General features: G+C 19.5%; 1 protein-coding gene across 1 annotated transcript; it reads right to left on the bottom strand.

The window, feature by feature from the left end:
• Positions 1 to 9,207: 9,207 nt before the first annotated feature.
• On the bottom strand, positions 9,208 to 25,172 carry LOC122713657 (mitochondrial inner membrane protease ATP23 homolog). Its single transcript, XM_043934325.1, has 5 exons — positions 24,853 to 25,172; positions 22,475 to 22,520; positions 19,831 to 19,912; positions 19,540 to 19,764; positions 9,208 to 9,524 (listed from the first exon to the last, which is right to left on the bottom strand). The coding sequence occupies exons 1-5, from the start codon at positions 25,049 to 25,051 to the stop codon at positions 9,327 to 9,329; spliced, it is 750 nt and encodes a 249-aa protein (XP_043790260.1). The 5' UTR covers positions 25,052 to 25,172; the 3' UTR covers positions 9,208 to 9,326.
• Positions 25,173 to 25,426: the final 254 nt, after the last annotated feature.

Genomic DNA, 25,426 nt, shown 5'->3' on the forward strand with positions numbered 1-25,426 from the left:
AAATGTATAATAATTTCTATTTAAATCATTAAATTCTGATTCTGTATTTGAAATTCTAACCTTATATATAAATAATACGTACAAAAAAAATCTTTTTTTCTTTAAATAAAAATTTTCAATAACTAACGTTCGTCTTTCATCCCTAATATGTTATTTTTTAAAAGAGAAATTGAATCAGTCTATGAAGAGCATAGACATCAAATTGATATATTTTATGGAAAAATCTACCAAATAAGTATTTTAACTAGATAGAATTTAGGGTAAAATTTATAATTTCTAACTAATTCATTTTTTATTTAAGATATTTAATATTTTTTTAAAAAAAATTCAGACTTTAGCAAAAAATCTTTTTCTGATATTTTTGTTATTAATATTTTCAAAATGTAATTTTGAATATTTTACAAGATAAGTGAAATATATTTTCAAATAATCTTGCGTGTAAAAAAAAACAAATCGAATTCGAATTTACTTATTATTACATCTCTATGTCCATTGCTTTTAATTTTATTAATTTGTAATTTGAAATCACATTACAAATATAAATTTTTAATATTTTTATCTTTTAATATATTTTTTTGCAGTTAAAATGTTCATGATGATATTATATATTTTATTATTAACCAATTTAATTAATACTACTTTATGTTAAATTGGAAAAATTTTTTCGCATAATGTTATTTTGTAAGTCTTAATGAATATATTGCATCATGTATGTAATTTTGTTTAAACTTGCTAAAATATAATTTCAAACAAAATGAAATATGTGACATATGGTCTAATAAATCTTGATGATTTATTTTGATTCAAATTGCTACTCGATACAAATTTTTCTGGATAAAAATTAATTTTTCTCTTTTAAAATTATATTATAGAATAAACGCAGTGTTTTATTGAAATTTCTAAAAATTAAAAAGTTTATAATTTATTATAACTAAGCTTTATCGAATATATAGTTTTTTCATTGTTTGAATGTTGAAAATCTTTCCAAAGATATCTCATATTTTTATGAACATTTTACATAAATATGTATATATATTTATTATTTTCAAATCAGAAATCTCATAAAATGTCATATCTTTTTTATCTTGTATTTAAAGATTTATTTTCAGAATATAATATAGCAAAAATAATGTTAAATATAAATAATCGTTTGTTTCTCGTGTATATATATATCACGTGATCATCTTATAATTATTATATATTATATATTATTTATTATATGTTAGAATCCCATTTATAAATTTCTTATATCACATTCATGTGATAATACACTTGAAATTTAATTTATTTAATTATTACATTAATATTAAATAAAAAAGATATTATTATAGAAATGTGAGATTAAAAATCATAATTAAAAAATAAGTAAAAAATAATATAATAATATTTTGTAAAAGATTTTAAGATTTTAAAATAGAAAAAGTTTTATTTTGAAAAAAAGTTAAACATATATATTCTATATGAACTATTCTAACTATGAATTGCAGTTTCAAATTAATTTTAAAATGCATTTATATTCATTTATCTTTGACCATGGCTCACTTGGCTCACAAAGCTTGAAAATTGAGAGAATATTTGTCACTTACTGAAATGTTATTAATTTATATTTAAGTTTTCTTTATTTTATTTTTTTATCATAATGCACATTTGAATATTATTGAATATTAATTGAATATTATTGTGTCTGAACAACAATAATGTAAAATAAACATAAAATAATCTCTAGTAATGGAATATTAATGGAAAAAGTTACTGGTTTTTGATACGTCAATGTAATTAGCAGGATTTTTTAATTAAACTTTTTAGTTTTTAACTATATATTTATGAAGAAAAAATAATTATGAAAAAAAAAGAATCAATTTACTTGAAATATGTTGTCAAACTCATTATTTTAAACAACTTTTTCTATATATATATATATATATATATAGAAAATATATATATATATTATTTTTAAATATATATTATTCTAAAAATAATATAATTTTAATGTATTTTGAGATATTCGCATAAAATCTTTTTAACTGATCTCTTTAGTTTATTTCTGTATTTCTGTTTATTTCTGACTTAAATCTTAGTCATAATGATAATTAAAACATGTGATTTAAAAAAATTTTTTTTACTACTATTAAGATATTCTCAAGTTTAGTTTAAATTTAAATTAACTTTAAATTAAATAATCTAACATAAATCTAACATAAATCTAACATAAATCAATATAAACCTAATTCAAATTAAATCAAATATATTCTAAACATTAAGAATACTTAATACACTTTTATATATAAATCACTAATTAAAATTGAGCGACGTAATATGAATTGCACAAAAAAGGATTCCTAACAATATATTTTAAGATCATCATTCGGTGAGATAATCTGCATAATTATCAAAAAAAATTCTATAACATTGAAAGGAAACATTTTTATTTTTAGTTCATAAAAATAATTTTTTTATATAATTTCTTTTTTATATATTAAAAGGAAATTTTTTTAAAAATCTATAAAATTAAAAAAATTTTGTTTATTATTTGAAATACATTGCGTTTGTAAATATATATAAAAATATAACAATTTCATATATTACCATGTAATATTTTGTCACTATTTCACTGTATATTAAAAGTATATTGTAAATTATTTATTTTAAAATAACACTTAGAAGTTTTGCTTCATAACAATATTATCCTATATCAATTCATCAAAAATAATGCACATATAAAAAAAATTATATATTATATATATTATATATTATATTAAATTGTATATAAATATATAATTTTTTTAATGATATATATCTATAATATACATATGTATCTCGAAAATCGCTTTTTCATAGTAACTTAAATTAAAAACAATTATTAAATTTCAAATAATTGTTTAATTTTTTTAGAAAAAAGAAAATTATTCTTACTTTCATATTTCATATTATTGACACAAAATTCACAAGAAAAATCAATTTAACAATATAAATTTTATTTTGAAAAGTAATCTAATTGAATTATTATAAAACTTTTTTTAACAATTAATAGTTTTTCGTGAATTTTAGTTTAACTATTTAGAAAAATATTCTTTCACTCAGAACAGAAAACGAATATTGTATATTGTATATTATACATATATTATACATCAAAATATAATATATATAATACTTACTTTGTCTATAACACACGTGATATTTATAAAAAAGATAGAGAATTTCTTAATTTAAAAAAATAAAAAAAAAACATATCAATATATTCTATAAAAATACGCATTTGTTATACACGTTTAAGACTAATAATTTTTTTCATTATTATATCGTAACAAAATATGTTGCGATCTTTGTATAAAAAATTCAATTGATCTTCTATATTTCTATGTAAATATATTTTCTTATTAAAAATTATTATTATAAAATTTTATAAATCGAAATTGACAAAATATATCGAATTGACAAAAAATATATATATTTTTTGTTTTACATAACATTTTTATTTCTACAAATACTAATAATGTACCATCTGTGATATTAGATAGCAAAATTTGATATATATATATATTTATTTTTTTTTAAATTAAAATGTATTCGTGTAAAATTTGAATACTTGCAAAATATGTTATTTTTCTTTATAATTTAATATATTATATAATATATATTATATATTATGTAATATATAATATAAATATATTATTTCAAAACATTATATATTATTTTATTTATTTTTATTATTAGATACATATATATTTAGTATATATATTTCTTCGATAATTATTTGCAAATATATCAAGTACAATACATTTATACACAATACTCTAGACTAACTACAACAGGATTTATTTTCAATAATAGTTAGATTTCGTAAACATAAATATGTCTTATTGATTGATATCGAAAAAATATATTGACTAATAAATACTTGTCAATGAAGAGGATCGTTTTCAGTGTATATTTTAAAAGTCACACAAACCAAAATCACTTAAGATTTACAAATTGAATACTATAGAACTGCATCGGCACTTTTTAGTGATCAAAGTGAGAGCTTCCCTAACAGCAGCTATTATAGCAATCATTATTCGCGATTTTTATGCCAATGACTTGCTAACAGGAACAGACTCTCTAATACGTGCACAAACTCTTAAGGACGAATTGATCACAATTTTACGTACTATAGAATTTATACTTTGAAAGTAGGCCATCAGTAACAATAAATTATTAAATTATGGCGGAAGATCAGAAGGATGTCAAAATCAAATCTGGAAAAGAAACAAAAATATTGGATAAAAATATTTTTCTGGAATGCGCATCAATATAAACTATATTACTTTGTAAAATCTTCCAATAGATTTCACGTTTACGAAACACACTATCCTTTTCGATATATCACAGATATTCGATCCATTAGGTTTATTAGGAATAGTTATTCTACACGCGAAATTATTGCTGCAACAATTATGACAATTAAAAATTTTCTGGGATGAATTTCTTCCTCAGGATATTCATACGTGAATAAAATTTCGAACTGAAATAAATTTAATTGCGGTCTTCAGACGAGCCACAATCAACCATAGGATAATCGAATTATATAGACTTTGTGCCTTGAAAAAGGTACATAGTGCCTGCGTTTATTTACATTCATAAGATGACAATGGGCAATGACATGTCAGTACGCTTTGCTACTTGCACAACTTATGAAAAAAGTGCGTAATCTGAGTCTAAACAGAATTTTGCTGAACCAATAATTGTAATATTTTAGATTAAGGTATCATTATGGTATCATAATGGAAGACTTTCGTCGCACTGCAAACAGAACTGCAGAAATACAACAATTAAGAGTATCATCTGGAATCATGTTCCAACAAATTAAAACTCGGCTGATATGATTTTCCAAGATCTTCTCCCATAAGAATTACATATGACAACTCTATGGAATGGACCAACATGGATGTTGCAAGACTATATGCAATGGTCTTAAACAGATCCCTATATCGAAGAGCTACAGAGGAAAGACAATACAATTACATTTTTCCGGTATTTGAAGATAAGGAAATAGAACTTTTTTCAAAATTTTCATCCTACTTGACTACTTCACCATTGAAAACATAAGGAAACTACTGCGTAAGGAAAATCTATTTCTATCCAATGATTCGATCTCATTTACTCTCTATATACGAATTCATGCATGCACGAGAAGCATTGATCAAAATATCACAACAAACGTACTTCAAAATAGAAATTCAATTTAAAGAACAATTTAGAAATTCTTAAGGACAATACGTTAAATCCAATTGCATTCGTTAAATCCATTCTTAAATATCTTTAGATTTTTTAGAGCGGGCAGTAGATTAAACAATACCTCGATTAAATTTGTATACAAACATTCGATTATTATTCATCCAAATCATAAATTAAGATTATTTATTGTCCACGAACACTTACGGTTGTTGCATGTGGGTCATCAAACTATAATTTTTTCATTGCAAATAATTTTACTATTTGTCATTTTATTCTTTTACACACACACATACACACACACACACACACACACACACACACATATTTGTTATGTAAAAAGGATAATAAAGAGCATCATTCAAAAATGTTTAAAGTGCTTTTAAGTAAAACTTAAGGCAATAAGACAAATAATGGGTAATTTATCTGTACGTTCTTTTGCTGCGGGATGGAAGTCTATATGCAAGTCTATATCTAATTAAAGATGCGCATTAAAGTCAATACTAAGGGGTACATCTGTTTATTCGTACGTTTTGAAGCAAAGGTTCATATTGAATTAGCCATTGATCTTTTCATATGCATTTCTAAAGTGCTTAAAAAGATTTATTGCACACGATTATGCCACAATATTTATTCAGACAATGAAACTAATTTTGTTGAGATACGAAATGAGTTAATTGAATTTAAAAGACTCATTTCGAACAAGAAAAGAAATTCAAAAATCACACAATTTTTTTTAAATAAAGAAATACGATGGCATATAATCCCTCTTTGTGAGATTTAATTGTTTATCTATTATTTTATCTAAAAAAAAAAAATAAATATCTTTAAAAATTCTGATACCGATAATTTTCAAATCTATAAATATTCAATTCATATTGTAAAATTTATTAGAATTATAGATCAATATTATGATCAAAATAGTTCATGTGATTTGCGTATAAGTTTGAAACATAAATATTTTCTGCTTAATAATTCTAAGCCGATTATAGATTGAATATTTCAATTTTTTTTTTATTCCTTCTTTTTAAACATTGAGATCCTCTAAAAAAATAACTGATTCAGAAGAATTATTAATATTATTTGAAATAATATTATATCTAGAATAAGAAATTGATATCTAATTATGATATTAAAAATAAAAACATTTGTAGCAATTTTTTTAGAAATAGATATAATTAGAAAAACAATATATTTATATTGGATTGAAAATTCAAAATTAACTCAAAAATATACTGTGATTTTGAACAGATTTCAAAGTATTTTATATATTTTACATTAAAGTGTTCACGTATAGTAAATTTTCACTTGTTAAATAATAAGAAATATTTTCCATTGAATTATGAAAAATCTATATATCAAAAATTTAATTCTATAATTAACATGCTAAAAAGATATATAAAATTATAGGTATATAAAGATTTGTCTGAGGAATCTTGATAAAAAATTATTCATTTATGTATTATACAATATTTGCCGATCATAGAAGCATCCTAAATGAGATATAAAGTTTTAGATAACATCAAATTATTGCATAATTTTTTATTATTATTGAAGTGCGAAATCAAAGATTAATAGATTAATAAAAATTAAATTTGGCTATAACATTGTGATTAATTTATCAAACATTGCTAAATAAATAAAAGATATATATATTAAATAAAAGATACATATGATACTTTTTTTACGAATACGAAATTAAATTAGCTAAATTTTTATATTCTAAAAATATATGTATTTAATAGATACAATAAGAAGAAATAACAAAAACAAAGAAATAAAAATTGATATAATCAAATATTGTTTTATGTAGCTATACTAAAAAAAGTTGTACAAAACTTGTTTTATTATATTTTTATTTAAATCTCAATAAAAACTATGACAATAAATAAAACATGAAGCGATAAATAAAGATAAAAAATAAAACGATCCATCGTTCAAGCAAATAATAGTATGGGTAATTGATGAATAATGATATTATGAACATATCTAAATAAACGTCATAACATTAAATATTGGGAAAAAATCATATTTAATATATTTGAAAAACTTAAATTTATATACAATTGTAATATATAAAGTATATGTAATAATAATAATATATATATTTAATAATAATATGTATATGTAAATATATAAGATAAAGATTGTGGGAAAAAATATATTAATCTTTCAATATATATCATATTTCTAAAATAAAATGCAAATGGAAACAAGAAAAGAAATATCAATCATCAATAAAAAAAACACATAAACAAAATTACTAGTACAGAATTTAAGATAATGTGTAATTTGTGTAATAAAGCTAAAGTCATTCGAAGATTCAATTTAATTTGTATATTATGTGGAAAAGAATTTTATATTAAGGATGTGCGAATATCCATTTTTTAAATATTTGAGCCTTGAATCAAATAGGGCAAGATTTCAAAAATTTAACCTATAATTTCAGAATTCAAATATCAATTCGAAACCCAAAATTTAATTCAGAATCAAAATTTAATTTGTGATCCGAAAATCAATTCGGAAGCTATAATTGCATTTAGAGTATGATTTTTTAAATTTGTCTTAAATTTTTAATTTTAAAAATGTTTTCATATGTTATTATATTTAATCAAATGTAGAAATCCATAAAAAAAGACGTGAAAATCTATGATTTGATAAATGATTATCAAATTTGTATAAATTTGGATTTGATAATATAATATTAAAAAATATTAAAAGATTTTGAGATAGAATTGGATTCATTTTTTAATTTTAACGTTTCTTTTATTATTCTAAGAACTTTCGGATTATCCTTAGTTTTTATAATCTTTATTTCTTATATTATTTAAATTTTCTGATAAATCCAATATAATCATATGATTACTACTATTATTTATTTCAAGAAATTTTTATTTAATTATCTTTATTTTAATTTATATTTTAAATATATATATTATTAATAGATTGTAATGATTTTATTTATTCTTTAATATTTATAAATTAATATTTAATTGTTATATTTAGAAATATACGAACAATAATATTGCATTTTACATTTACTTATTTTTATAAAATACTGTGGAATGAAACTTTTGTTCCATTACTGTTATTCAATTTACATTTTACTATTTGTATTGTTCTTCATTGACATGATTTATAATGAAAGTTTATTTTAGATTCATAATAAAAATATATGAAAAAATATATATATTTAATTTTGACTTCATTTTTTAAATATTATATATATTTATACAAATTTTAAATATTATATATATATATTAAAAATTTAAAATTAAAAATTTCTATTCTATCATAATATATATTATATATTTTTATTTCTAATATATATTGTATATTCTCGCTTGAAAAATTATTTTATAACTGTTTTGGGAACTATTGCAATTCAAATTTTATATCTATTAGATTTTTTATACTATAATTAAGATAATTAAGATATACTTATAATATTATATTTTTGTTAAAATGTTATATTTATAATATTACATATTTAATTCTTTTATCTACTATTCATAGTCTGAACAATAAAAGATTTTTTTTATTATTTTCTAAAGAATTAAATCTGGAAAACAAAGAGATCATTATGTAAAGTATTATATTTCTTCATTACATTCATTCATTACATTGCAAATATTCGATTTAAAATTTGCCGAACCGATGGCCTGTAACAAAAAAAATGTTATAGTGATTATAAGATAAAATTTTACATAATTCGGTTAAATAACAAATCAATAAACATATATAAATATATTTTTTATTTGTTAGATTGATATATTCTTGAATTAATATACATATAATAGAAATTATATATAGATTAGAAATTTTAGATTAAAAAAATCCTGTACTTATCTCCCATATCGATATAAAACTATTTGCTTTTCAAATATTAATCTTTATGTATTTTTGTAATTTATTATTATCATTATTTTTGTAATTTAATAAACATATTTTATTATATCTTAAAATACAATTTTATTTTTAAATTATTTTCGACATTAGATATCAAGAAAATGCAATAATAATATAATAATCTCAGAATGATCAAATTATTTTTGAATGAGTATTTTTTAAGATATAATAAAATAAAATACTACACTTAGAAAAAATTTTTATATTTAATCTGCATATCCATAATATGTCCCTTCATAATATGCTTTTTCCATATCCAATGAATTTCTACGAAGTCGTCTTCCAACTGGTTCCAAGTCATTATAACATTTATCGAAAACTCGCATTACAACTTCTGTGGCTTCATCCTTTGATATGTTTTTTATTGCAACTACAGATCTAACAGCCTTATCTATAACACAATTCTGAAGGAAAGATATGACTATAATAATATTCATTTCATACGTAATAATAATGTATAATAATTTAAAATATATAATATAAAAATATGAAATTAAAATATTTTAATGTAATAAAAACTACCAAAATTAAGTAAATTTAATATAAAGAATATTTTCAATTTGAAATGAATCAATTATGATTTCAAAATTATTATTTTTATTTTAACAGAAATTCAAAAATTTTTTGATTTAGAAAAAATTTCATAATGAAATTTTACACATCAATAAATATTATGTCAAAAGTATCAGTTATAATTAAATTTTTATAGTAAATTTGAAAAATATAAAAAAAATTTAAAAACCATACTTATCTTAGAAATAGATAGATAGATTTATAAAATTATTTCACACAAAATAAAAGTTTTGTCAAATAAAAATAATTATTGTAAATATATATTTTACCGTTGAAATGTTAAATAATTTAAATTTTTAAATATAGATATAAAACCAAAAGATTTAATCAAAGAGAAGTTTGAGATAAATGAACATAGAAAGAGAAAAATCATTTTTAAGAAAAGAAAGAGATCAAAAATCAAAAAAAAAATAACATAGTACTTAAGAGATAAGATTTGTAAGAAATGGATATATGAAGAATGAATAATATTTTTTATGTAGAAGAATTATACATATAAAAAAAAAAATATATAAAAAGTAAAGATTTGGAAAACAAGGCACAAAAGAAACAAATTGTGTTTGTGTTTTAGCACAAATCAAATGATTCTTAATATATTGATCATATATCAATAAGTCATACTTTTCAAAGAATTTTTTAACATAGAATTTATAACAAAATTATAGTAAGAAATTAAAAATGAAGTTGACATAATCTTAAGAAAAAGAACAAATAAATATAGCAAAAACAATAAGATAATTAATGTATTTTATATATCAAAACTGTTCAAAAATATAAAAAAAAATTATAAAAAATAGATTTAAAATAAAACTCGAAAGTAAAAAACAATAAAAATAAAAAACATATTAAAAAATAAAAAAATAATTATAATAGCAGATTATAAGTAATTTTTAATTCAGGATTGATCATAAAGTCATATCAACAAATAATAATGATAACGATAATAATAATAATGATAATAATAATAACGATAATAATAATAACGATAATAATAATAACGATAATAATAACGATAATAATAATGATAATAATGATATAATCATAAATGCATATATATATAACACAAGTCATAAAAAACAAATCAAAAAACACATATAAATTTATTAGATCCAAATACTATCGAGAGAGTTGTTGATATTTTTACAATATATTCCAGTGGTATGAATGTGATATGTTAGTAAGTACACAAAATCTATCTAAAAAGAAAGATGAGTCAGAAACCATTTTTAAAGTAGAAAGATAAGCAGAAGAAATACTAGAAAAGAATACATGAAAGTCTATACAATTGATGCAAAAGAAAAAACAATATGTATTCATAATATACGAATATAACGATTATATAAAAATATATTTAATGGTATATTTAAGATATTAAAATTTATGTAGAATTAGTAAAGAACAAATTTAATTTAATAATATATATATTGATGAAATAATCAATTATAAAAATGAAATAGCATAATACGAACAGCATATTTTTTTTCGCAAAATGAAAAAGCTGAAAAAAAAATCTTTAGTTACTAGAAAGATGCTCATAAATGCTAAACTTGAATAAAAGCGATAATGACGCAAGTTAATATAAAAGATATAAAAACAAATGAAGTGATATTAATATTTTAATTTTTCTGTTGAATGGAAGAAAGCTACAATTAAAAAAAAATCATAAATTCTAATATGAAACATTGTCAAGATTGAGCACAGACATTACATGATTGGAAGGTACAAAAATTGCATTTCATTACAATAAAAAATCAAAAGTATTTTAGTTAACAAATAAAGTTAATAAATAAAACAAATAAAGTTATAAATAGAAATATAATATAATATTTTTAGAAAATATCACATTTCATTAAAATTTATTAAAGTATCACACTGAAATTAATTAATTAAAATATTCCCATAAACATACAAAATCTGAAATTAAAATATAACTAATTAAATCGGAAAAGAAAATAATTTCAATAATATATATAAATAAAGAATAAAGAATAAAGAATAAAGAATAAAGAAGAAGATAAAGAAAAAACACGAAATATTGAATTAAGAAGATCGCAAAAAAGCATAGTTGAATCATCAAAAGAAAGTCAAGCAATAGAATGCGAATTCAAAATAAAACAAAAACATGTGATATAAAGAAAGATTAGTGGCATTAAAATATATATTGAGATATGAAATTGATTAATAAAAAAAATTAAAAAATAAAACAGTAATCTTGCGAATACTATTAATCATTGAAAAAAGATTACAAATACTACTGCAATATCAAAAATACATTAAATGAGATGTTGAAGAAAGTAATATATATAAGACAGCTAAAGAAGTTATGAAACATATAGAAAACATATAGTCAGATATAGGTTTAAAAAGACTTTATATGAATTAAAACAAACAGCGAATATGAAATATAATATATGAAATAAATATATTATCATAAAACTCAAGAAATTATAAACAAAGCAAAAAAACGAGTCTTTATAATTTATGTAATATAAAATAAAATAAAGACCTAAGAAGCTACATTATATAATAAAATAGAAAGAATAAATATTATAATAGTTCTGCAATTTAGTGTGTATGAATAAAGAGAGTGCATGTAGAAATAAATAAGTGAATAAATAAGCGAGCGAGTAAGTGAATGAATGAGTGAGTGAGTGAATGAGTGAATGAGTGAGTGAATAAGTGAGAGAGAGAGAGAGAGAGAGAGAGAGAGAGAGAGAGCAAGTATGGACAAGAAATCAAATAGAGACAGAATGAGAAAAATATAAAGTCTGAAAATAGAAGAACTTTGAATTCAGTTGAATATTTTTTGTACATATTAATTTCGAATTTATCGATGAAACTTTTGTATGTATGCTTATATGATTGTATGATTGTACTGTATGATTTCTTTTACTCAAATATATTTTTTAGTAGACTATACTCAACATTATACGTAGACGATATTATATAGGCAACAAATTACATAAAAATATTTAATTATCGCAATTATATGAAATCATAAAATTAGATAAAATCACAATTATTCGGATATTTCAATGAAGACTAATAACAATGGAATACATTACATATATCAAAAAGATATATAAATTATTAATATTAGAGTTTCCCATAAATTACTTTTGCACCACGCTAGGAATGACTTTAATTGGCCATTTTTATATGAACATGCAAGCTTATCTATTATATATCTTATATATCGTATATATGAGCCGTTTCTGGCATCAGTTTCAATCGTCTAAGAACTCTTTAGTATGTTTCGTTGGTGACACAGATTCTTTTAAAATTTTTTTCTATATCGTTTAATATATATAGATAGCCAAAGGAAGCATTTGCGGCATGTTATGCTTCATTGCTTTAAAAAAGATGCAAATGATACTGCAGACAAAATTTGTACCGTTTACACGGGAGTGATATTATACACGGGACCATCCGCAATTGGTTTAAGAGATTTAGAGGCTGGCAATTTTAAATTGAAAGATGAAGACCATAGCGACCGGCCAACAGCAATCTTATCAAGGCTATGCTCGTTGAAAATCCGCGATAGTAGTACGAGATAGTGAATGCCACTAATATTCCCAAGACAACAAAGTACATAATCATAACCTGATCAGGATAGAATATGTCGATCGATATAAAGTTTAGATTTCACAGCTATTGACGGAGATCGACCTTATGAATCGCGTCTCTATGAGCAATTTGTTTCTTCAGCAACATGAAAGAGATCCTTTCTTAAAAAGGTTTGTCATTAGAGATGAGATTTGAATTTTGTATCAAAATGTGTATCGAAAACGTACTTGATTTAAAAACAATAGATCTTCAACTGTCGAGAAGCTTAGACTTCTGAAGAAAGTTCTTTTGTCCATTTGATATAACTGGAAAGTATAATTTACTATGAGTTCCTTCCTCAAGGTGAATCCATCAATTATGCAAAATATCACAATCAACTTGATAAATTGAAAACTATCATAGCAGAAAAACGGCCAGAATTGACGAAGCGTTTTTCATCACGACAATGCAAAATCGCATGTTGCATTAGCTGTAAGAGAAAAGCTGTTACATTTGGATGTTCTATCTATCTACTCTCCAAATCTTGCTCTGACTATTACTTGTTCCTGTCATTAAAAAATTGTCTCCATAAACGATTCCAATCCATAAATGAAATAAAAACGCATCTCAAGAAATATTTTGTAAATAAGCTCCAACAATTTTGGAAAGAGAGAATAATAAGACTTCCTGAGAGATGAAAGAAGGATAGAACAGAACGATTCATATATAACACAATAAATCAATCGTAAATAATAAATATCGTATATTCATTTCATATAAAAAAAGAAAGAAACTTATGGGATACCCTAATATATGACATATGAATTGAATAATATCAAAGAATCAAACATTCTGAATAAGATATGAAAAATTAGAAAATCAATAATAATAATTTTCAAGTTATTATTGAGAATCTAATATATTTAACAATTTCAATAAGACCGGATATAATTATACCATAATACTGAATAGGAAAATGAAAAATTCAAATACTGAATAGCTAAACAAAGTATGATAATGAAATATCTAAAAGATATTATATTATATATATATATCATATATAAACTAAAACTCGACTATTACAGACAGAGAGAAAATTAGTTACATATAAATACGAATTCGGAAAAAACAAAAATTAAACAAGATAAAAAGTCCAATAACGAATTTTGAAATATGATGAAATCTGAAATATTCAGCCAATTAAATAAAATATAAAAAACTAGGAATCTGTACCTATTTCACAGAAATGACTACTAAAATATTTCACAGAATTTGTTTTCTTGATGCATAGAAAAGTTATTTCAGAGAAAAAATAAAATACCAATCAATTTATAAAGATAAGTTGCATTATATTGATATAAAGTCAAAAATTTAAATAAGAGATTTTTTAATAAGAAACATAAGAAGATCAATCCAAACAAAAATTATTTACAAAATATTTATTAATTTCAAATCTTATTTTTAAATTATAGTCTTTTACTAATTCAAACTAGAAAATTTACATATTTATTTGTGAAAAAAAAATAACAAAAATATGTCTCAAAATTGAACAAAAAACAAAGCAGCATGATTTGAAACATTATGTCTCGGAACTTTCAATTCTTTTTTTGTATTCCTGAAACAACTAGTTTAAATAGGATAATTACTTTTAATAAATATATTTTTATGAAAATTTTCGAATAATATTTGAAAAAGACATTTTTGATATAGATACGATATATATGAAATTGGGATAATCACAACACATAAGCCATGAAAAATAATTAGCATAAAAGAAGAAAAACAAACTTCCAAAACCATATTTACCGAATTTTGATTAATGCATTTTGATTAATATATTGTGTAATTAATTCTTTAGGAGATTTTCATTTTTCATTTTCTCTCAAATCAAGGAACTTTCCTAAGTTCCATTGCAATTACACAGTGAAAATAAATAAATAATAAAAAAAAATTTTAAATATCTCAATTATTTCATTAGGCATGCTAAATATCTAATAATGAAAATTTTCATTAGGCATGAAAATGTTTTCTCGTTCTTGATAATAATATAAGTCTTTTTATAATTTATTTTATTTTGCAAAAATAATAGAATTTCTATTTATACTATTTTATTATACTTTTTTATTTATACTATCATTATTCACTTATCATTACCTCCATTAAATATTTTAGTTTTTAGTTCATTCAAATTTTTACAATATAATAATAATAATAATATAATAATAATAAATACAATTTTTACAATAAACAGATTTATGGATATTAAATAATCATCCTTGCCAAATAATGGCATTACAAAAAATAGCAAAATTAATTATATATTTATTATAGATATACAGTCAAAAACTAATAGTAGTATTATAAAAGAATATTTTATGATAGAAATTCAATTCTTAATGATTTATTTGATGATTTTAAATACAGAAGTAAATACAACTTCTCAAATAAAACTTTCGTAAACAATATTTTATTTTTATATATCTCTTCACGAAAATTTTTCTACTGAATTAGAATCAATTACAAACAATTAGTCAGTTTTTTCCAACTTTCAAATTCTAATAATGTAGAATCACAATATATAAAAAAATATTCTCATGAAATTATCTATTTTTTAGGCAAATATGTGTAATATAATTGGATAAAAATCCATGGAATTGATTGGTCATATTCAGAATATTCGGACGAAAATGCATCATCTATAATCTTTTTAATATAATATTTATATCTTAATACTTATATCTCAATAATAACACTATTTATATAAAAATTTTAACAGAAAATACTTATATCCTAATATTCAACATTATTAAATATATATATATTATATGTATTTTTAAAAATTATTTATCGTGTTTAATTTTGTCACAAAGTTCGTAAAATATAAATATTTTTATTATTTATAATATTTGTTAGATTATATACAGAACAGCATATACAATCGATAAGATAGGATAATGAATATATTATTTTAATGACAATATTCAAATTAATAAACAAAAATGTCAAAATTACACAATTTAGATTAACGCAATACCATATATAACATATTTGTATATTATAATTATGTAAAACGTATTCCACGCTATATTACTTATAAATAACACAATATATATTTAATAATATTTTCTCAGTTGTTTCGAAACATACTGATCGAATATATTTATCATGTATGTAGTCACATTTAATTGTCTTATTAATCACAATTATTATTTTATTTCTATCATTAAATATAGTAATATATAGTGTATGAATATTAATATATGATAACAAGACTTCTGAGTATAAGAAAATTTAAATATAGAAATCAATAATTTATTGAATGAAAAATTATTAAATCAATCAAATTCACAATCTTCAAAATCTTATACTTTTGCTACAATGAGTGTTATATACTCCAATAAAAAAAAAATCATTGTAATTGATGACACAAGAAACATAAATAATTATGGTCTTGCTATGATCAAAATTACGAATAATATCATATGGTTTGCCTTCCAAATTTCAGATAGTCAAATTTGTATTTATCTTAATAATAAAAATACAACCAATATTTTTGCATTTAATAATAATCATTTCAAATTATCAATTAATTATCAATTAACAATATGTTTATCACTGTCACTCCTATTTAATAATTGATGAAACATGCAAAAAATTATTCTTTCTTTATATTCGGTCCATATGAACACATAGAAAATATTTTTATAAACTATAATAAAATAGATATTGCTATGGCCAAAATTAAGCAAGATGATTTTCGAGCGAGAATTCAAAAAGCTCATATTTTGTGAATTGTGAATATTTTGAAAAACAAATTTTCATCAATCCTGAAGAATTAGAAAATGAAATATCAAAAATTCCTGAATCCTTTTTAATCATCTATAATAACATTCATCTATAATAACAAAATTTTCTCATCTATAGATGAAGTTGAATGCTTTTTATGTAAACAGAAAGGTTATGTAACTAATTAATGCGAAATCTTATTATTAAAACAATAAACATTAATTAATAATGAAAATAAAAAACTAGTTTAATTTAATAAAAACAATATGGATAATACAAATTTTTTTTAAATGATTCTACATCTAACATAGAAATTCAATCTAGTTATGTTCAATTAGTACTGCAAATTTAGGTAATAAAAGCATTATATAAAATTTCAGAAACATTTACTGATGTTAATGTATATATAAAAGTCACAATATAAAATAATTTAAATCCCGTCAACAAACGATATAACAAAATTTTTAATGAAAAAGATTAATAAACAACAAAACAATCAGCAAGATTAATAATGATATAATTAAACTAGCTGAAAGTAAACAAAACAATGGTGCATAAAAAATGAAGAATTAAGACATACAAAAAAACTCTGTGAAACAAGAAATACAATAATTATCCAACAGACATAAAGTAAGAACAATAAACTATCTAATCAATATTTATATACTAATATAATATTATATCATATAATACTATAAAAAGATTACAAACATACATAGGAGTTAATGATACAAAAGACAATTCAGACATGAATATTCTAAAATATTATGGATTCTCTCATGGATATTATTCCATTGAGAATAATCCATATGTTTCCCTTTATTGCTAAGACAATTCGGCAAAAATCCTATAAAATAAATTGTAAAGATTTGAACTTGGAATTATAAAAATATATGGAAATGAAGACAATGGTCGATACAATAAGCAGCAATAATATCGGAAAAGAATTTTCTAGATATGAAACATTATATCAGGAATTAATATTAGAAACTTGTCACCGTAATAATATAATTTCTATTTTATAAATTTCATGTTTTATGAGTTTCATTTTTATTTTTTTACAAATTTAAAGATAAAAATTAAGTCTTGTTTCTTTTTCTATTTTTTTATTTAACTTTTCTATGCAAAAATGACTTATTAATGATATTTGAATCCATTCATAACGAAAAATAAAGAATAATTTGAAAAGAAAAAACTCAAATATAGTTAAAACATCACATAAAAACTGAATATTTAAATTAAATTATTTATATATTTTTTAAATCCAAAAATAAACAAAATTTATAAGAATTTATCGTTATAACAATCATTATAACAATTGAGTGAATGAAAAGAAATAATTCAAAATAAAAAAAATTTTAGGTTTTTAACATAACTTAATAAATAACAATTTTAAGAAAAATGTTTAAAACAGAAGTAAGATATAATTTTTTTTACACTTTTACACTCTGAACTTTGAGATTTTGAGCGAAATAATAAAACTATAGTAATAATGTAGTTTCTATATTCAAAATATTTTTATATAATTATGATCGAACAGACAAATTCATTTCACTATTAATAATCAATACTAGCAATATGTTTTAATTAATCACATAATTCATGTGATTCTGAATACAGTTAATTATATACTAACATAACGTGTTATATATATATAGCTATAACATTGAGATTGATAATATGTAACTTAATAACAAATAATAATAATGAACTTAATAATAATTTCAAAATATAAGAAATAATGAAAAATATTTTAATTTCTTTTAATATATTACTTTTTCTTAAAAAAAGTACTTTTTCTTTAAAAAAATATTCCTATATTATTAAGTAAAATAATATATTTATATAACATTAAATTATATTTATATAACATCCTTTTTATATAATGATAAATTTCATATAGCCAAGACCTATAACTTAAGACTGTTTAATAAATGAAAAAATAATCAATATTATGTAATTTATATTTCGATACATTCAAAAATATACTTAAACAATTGTAAATCAGTTTATAATCAGGAATAAAAGAAAGAATATTTTTTTTGAACAAAAGATTTACACTCAATTATTTTAATATAAGAAATACAAAATTAATGAACAATGTATCACAAAAAAAGATTTTGTAAAATAACTTGAAAATCTGAAAAAATTGCAATTAGCATAAAATATCTAATCAAATTGTCAATGAATATTTTAATAACATAATCTCAATTAATAATATTTAATCTTGTAGATCACACTATTCGCTAGAAACATTTCATTTTTGAACACAGCAGAAAATTACAATTAAAATTTGTTAAGAGATATTATTTCTGAATAAATTTGATTAAAAGTTTAAAATTGATTAAAAGTTTACAAGTCATAATTCAAAATAGAATACAGAATATTAAAAAATTTTCAGATTCGGACAAAAAATCTTCAATTTATAAATAAACATTTATCTACTGAGCTATTAAGCAGTCTTAGTAGTTATATATATATCGCCTATATTTATGTATAAAAAATGCATCTTACCTGATGTGCCTTTTTAATATTAAAAAGTGAGGCAGTTCCTCTAAACCATGCACCAAGAAAACTACAGTGACATTGATTTGCTGCCCTTATTTCAGTGCAAGCTAAATGATCTAAATTATTTAAATCTAATTTATTACGACAATAATCAAACATATGAATCATCTCATGACTTAAAGTACTTTGAACATAATTTTTGGTACGAGCAGTATTTTGACAAACTATAATCTGAAACATATAAAATATTTTATATTAATAATATAGACACATAAATACTTTATAACTAACATTTACCTGATTTGTTTCTGGATCATAACCACCAGTAACTGTTTCATCACATACTTCACATACAATATGACGACCAAGATCGACTTCACTAAAATTGTTGTAAATAAAAAACAAAGAGAACATAAAATCTTTTTTTTATAATTTTTTATAATATTCATATTATTACTGGCCAATTTTTTTCTCATAAATAGTAACTATTAAAAAAAAATGAAAGACAAAGAATTTTTGCAATCTTCTAATCAAAATAATGTATATTAAATATTAATTCATTACATTTCATTAATATTGATGTAACTAGATAATTATTAAACAAATATCGGAAATGATATAAATATCGATAATAATAATATAAATATCAATACAATGGTTACGTTTCAATTTTTTGATTCATGATCAAAAAGAAGTTTGCATAATTTTGTCGCAATATTTTAGATATTAATTATTTTCTAGTGAATAAAATCATTCTTTTGTTTAAATATATTTGTAAAAATATCAAAAATCTTGTAACAATGTATATTGATTTTTATATTTATAATATTTCTTGAAACATTTAGTTTCAAAATATATATATGTATATATGCCCTTTAATTTTTAAAATTTAAAATATTTGACTTTAATAGATTACATAATGAATTATATAAATGAATTTATCTTAGCATGCATTATTTCTTGATAATTATATTATAAATTGATATATGCATCATTGTGACCATAAATAGATTATAAAATTCATATTTCAAAATTTATATTTTGAATTACTAAAATTATATTTATTAATTTAATATAAATATTTTATTCTAGCATGATCTTATTCAATTTTATCCAATTATTGAATCAAATAATTAAATATATATATATATTCATGAATTAGTTTTTCATTTTATCTCAAGATAATTATAAAATCTTAATTATAATATATAAAATTTTATAATTATTATTCTTAAGATATTATTTAATATATTTTTTTATATAAATAATTTTATTACTATCACATATGATTATTATAATAAAATATTTTAAAGTAATAATAAAAATAAAATAAATAAAAAATAAATAAAAAAATAAAATAAAAGTTATTTTACCATTTTATTCCATTTTTCTTTATACATATATAGATTGAATTTTATTTTATATTTTTAAATAATAATATAAAATAATATAAAAATAAAAAAAATAATATTTAATTTAATAAAACAATAAAAATATGAAACATTTTTTTAAATATTTTTAAATTAAATATAATATAAATATAATAAATTAAATAAATATAATATCAAAAAATAATAACATAATATATTTTGTCTTGAAATCTAGACAAATATAGACAGAATTCAATATATGAATGTATAAATAAAATATAAAAATGTATAATATTGAAAAAAATTTCTGCTCAATAAGTTAAAAAATCGATCGCTGATTACTATATAAAAGAAAAAGTTGTCTAAATGATGGAATAACATATTTTAAGATTATTAAAATCGTGGATAAATGAGCTAATCAACAAATTTATTATTTCTATCAATAATTACGGAATATATGGAATTTAGTATAAAAAATATTTAAAATAATATATTTTTTCAGTTTATAAATTTTTATTAATATTTTATAAATCTCAATTGAAAAGTACATATAAGTTTCATAAATTTTTTAATGTTTCATAAAATATTAATAAGTTTTAAATATTAGAATTGGTATTTGCCAATTGCTGAAGATCTTTTTTATAAATTATATAAAATACTATATTATTTTTATGACTTTTTTGTTGATTTTTATGTTTATAAAATATTTAAAGAAAAAAGATTTATGAAACACATTTTTTATTACATTAACTATATAATTAATTCTATCTATGATTTTTAATATGAAAATACGACAAGATAAGAATTAAAAATATGAATCTTTGATAAATTTTATTCTAAACTAATAATAAATATCAATATCGTTTGTATCAGAATAATCATAAAAAATTAAGTTGCAATATTTGTCTATTTTTCTACAAGCAAAATTATTTTTATTTCTTTTTTTTTACACTAACATAATAATTACTATAAATCATTATTAAAAATATTATAAATAATATAATATGTTAACAAAATATAATTTTACAAATTGATTATTTTTCAACAGTTGATTATTTTTTAGTATGCACAAAAAAATATTAAAGATTATCTTTAAATTTTTTTCTGTTAAGAAAAAATTTTTATATTTAATATATTTTGAATGTTAATGAATTATAAAATTTCTTAATTTCTTTAATTTTAATTCTTATTCATTTTATTTTTATAATATATATACAAAAATAAATAAATCCATTTAAAAATAATATATATATATATATAACTATATAAATTCATTTTAAGAATTTAAGATAATTGTTATTTTAAAAAATTAAAATAAGATATTATACAATATATTATAAATAAGATATTATACAATTATATTATAAATAAAAATATTCAATATGTGAATATTTATAATGATCAAAAATAGTAATAAATAATATCCAAAATGTTTATTTTTCAAATATTTAATAATTTCATATTTCATATTTTAATATTCACAACATTACAAATATTTTGAAAATTTTTATATTTGATATATTATACTTAAAATGAATAGTATAAATGAAAAAAAATAATGTATTACATACCATCCAGATCCCTTTAATGCTCCTAACATTAGTTTAACCAGAGAACCTAAAATATTTAATTTTTTAAGTAAAATTCTGTATAAAATTCTTATATAAATGATATAATTGTATGTACAAAATATATGTACAATTATATATATATATGTATAATATTTGTTTATATAATTAACTTTCAAACTAATTTCAATTAAACTTTTTTTTACAACTTAATTTTTTTCTCTTTTTTTTTTTAAAAAATAATAATATTAAATAAGAAGAATATATAAATATATATAGTGTATAATATATATATATCAAATTTGAAAATTCTGTGAAAATTTTAAGAGCAAAACTTACATATCCATACAAATAAGATATAATAGATATAAGATATAATAGAATATGCAGATATGTCATTGAAATTAAATAATATAAAATGTTTTCAATCTTTTATTATTATTATAATATAATAAGAAATAAAATTAAAATACTATATATGTTTATTATACAAAATATAATGTATTATTTACATACTAGTTTATTTATAAATATAAAGAAATATCTTTTACGAAAAGAAAGTTATGAAAATAATATTCTTAGAAAAATTACTTTGTATAATATTTATATAGAAATATTTATTTAGTATATATAAATATATTTATATATTAGAATATATAATATTATATAATATATAATATATTATATAAGAGAATATATATATATATATATATATATATAGTGAGAGAGAGAGAGAGAGAGAGAGAGAGAGAGAGAGAGAGAGAGAGAGAGATTATATAGTAATCATTGTTTCACTATAAATGAATATGTAGAAGTCATATATTCATTTCTTCATTCTTTAAATGAAATAATTTTTTTACCAATTGATATAGCCATTTCTTACAAAAAAGTAGTAAGTTATTTATGTCGAAAAATTATCAATTTAAAAGATATTGTAATTTGAAGTTCATAAAACTATTCATATGAAAGATAAAAAACACACAAGGTAATATTCTACTATTTTTATTTATCTAGAAATTTTTTTATTATATTGAAGTTTTATAAACTTTAAAATTATCTTAACTTAAAGATTTCTCAATATAAATAGTTTAGTATTTTTTTGTAAACAGGTAAATAGATTAATGTGATAAAAATTATACAATTTTATTTAAAAAATTAATTAACTTTTATATTTCACTTGTCAATCTAAAAAAACTATTAATATTGTATCTTTTTATTCACTAGTATTTATATAGATAAAATAAATGTCCTATAAATATATATTAATAATAATATATATTATATATATTATATATATATATATATATTATATATATTTATATATACATATATATGTAATATATATATATATATATATTATACATATATACTAATAAGAATTTTTTTTTTATAAAACTTTCAATTATCAACATATTTTTTCTTCTGGAAATATAACTAAATCATATATTTTCAATTGTATTTAGAAATAAGAATAAAAAATCTTTTCAAATATATATATGCCAAAAAAGACAATGATTCTAAGATTATGAATGAATTGAAACATAATAATTTGAAATCTTTATCACAATAATTAACTCGATAATAAAAGATATAATAAAAGATACAGAGAAATAAAAAGATTATGATAAAAGATTATGGAAGAAATTAACGGTTATAAAATAAAATTAAAAACATAATTTCTATTACTCTAATACTTAGAAAGATAGAAATAAAGATTATCTATCTCATAACTATATTGTTAATTGTTGCAATTATCAATATATATACATATATATATATATATACAAACACACACATATATTATATAGACAAAATAATAAATACAAAATATTTATCAAGACAAGATTGAAAGAATCAAATATGAATTTTTTACATTTTACTTCATTAATTTTTCATAATCATATTATTTTTTATAATAATAATACTTTTTAATATTATATATAGTATTTTATATTTTGCTTTGCCATTTAATATTTTCTATATTTTTACTTTTTTCTTATTAAATTAAATCATTTATCTAAAATAAAATTTTATTGCACAATTTTATTAATGAAATTTTTATTTTTAATGATAAATATTTCACTGGATGAACAATTATATATTGAATTGTATATTATTTTACAATTTTTACAATTGTATATTATTTTACATTTTTTTGATCTGAAACTATAAACAAAATAGTTATGATCATAAATGACTCAAATTGTTCACAAAAACAGTGAAAAATATATTATCCAGAAATAATTAATATTAAGATTCGTAAACTACTATATATAATTAAAAAGCATTCGTAATCTAATGACAATAATAAAAATAATATGAAAAGTCAAATCAAAAAAATTTAATCAAAAATTCTTAAAAAGTATATGTAGAAATCTTACTATCTTGCACACAGTTGTACACATTAATTTCACATTGTGTTTTTTCTAATTGTTCTCTTTTTTCTTTTAAGAAAAGTTTATCAAGCCAAGTACGAGATCGTATTTCTTTTCGTCCTGGATAAAGATCGGAATATTCAGCTTCAGTATTACTTTTTTCAGATATTGATTTTTCTTTATTTTCTGTACTTTCAACAGTCATTATTTTTTTGATATATTATTTAAATTACTATTTTTAAGAAATAATTACAAGAAAAATAAAGAAAGTACAGGTTACGGTGCAATCTTACGTCATACAATCCCGGGTAGCACGTGTACTTACGTCATATATTAATATATTATTGCTATTAAAACGACTTTACTGTTTCAAAATAATAATTACTTGAATATCAGTGTAAAAACATTTTATAATATATTTATAAAATATTAAAAAATATATATATTTATATGTTTAATTTTCTATTGATTTCATTAATGTAAATCAAAAATTAAAATCTTTCTTAATTTTCATAAAAATATATACATACATTAATTAAACAATTAAAAATATAAAAATGTTATAAAAATATAATATATT

Source organism: Apis laboriosa, unplaced genomic scaffold, assembly GCF_014066325.1.
Source record: "Apis laboriosa isolate Shangri-la unplaced genomic scaffold, ASM1406632v1 scaffold262_cov140, whole genome shotgun sequence".
Classification (NCBI taxonomy): domain Eukaryota; kingdom Metazoa; phylum Arthropoda; class Insecta; order Hymenoptera; family Apidae; genus Apis; species Apis laboriosa.

Bases quoted from the DNA above. Each gene is read 5' to 3' on its own strand.
- LOC122713657 (XM_043934325.1), bottom strand. From the start codon at position 25,051: ATGACTGTTGAAAGTACAGAAAATAAAGAAAAATCAATATCTGAAAAA. The intron at 22,521-24,852 runs GTAAGATTTCTA...TAAATATTTTAG, and splicing joins GTACAACTGTGTGCAAGATA to GTTCTCTGGTTAAACTAATG. The intron at 19,765-19,830 runs GTAAATGTTAGT...TATATGTTTCAG, and splicing joins ATGATCCAGAAACAAATCAG to ATTATAGTTTGTCAAAATAC.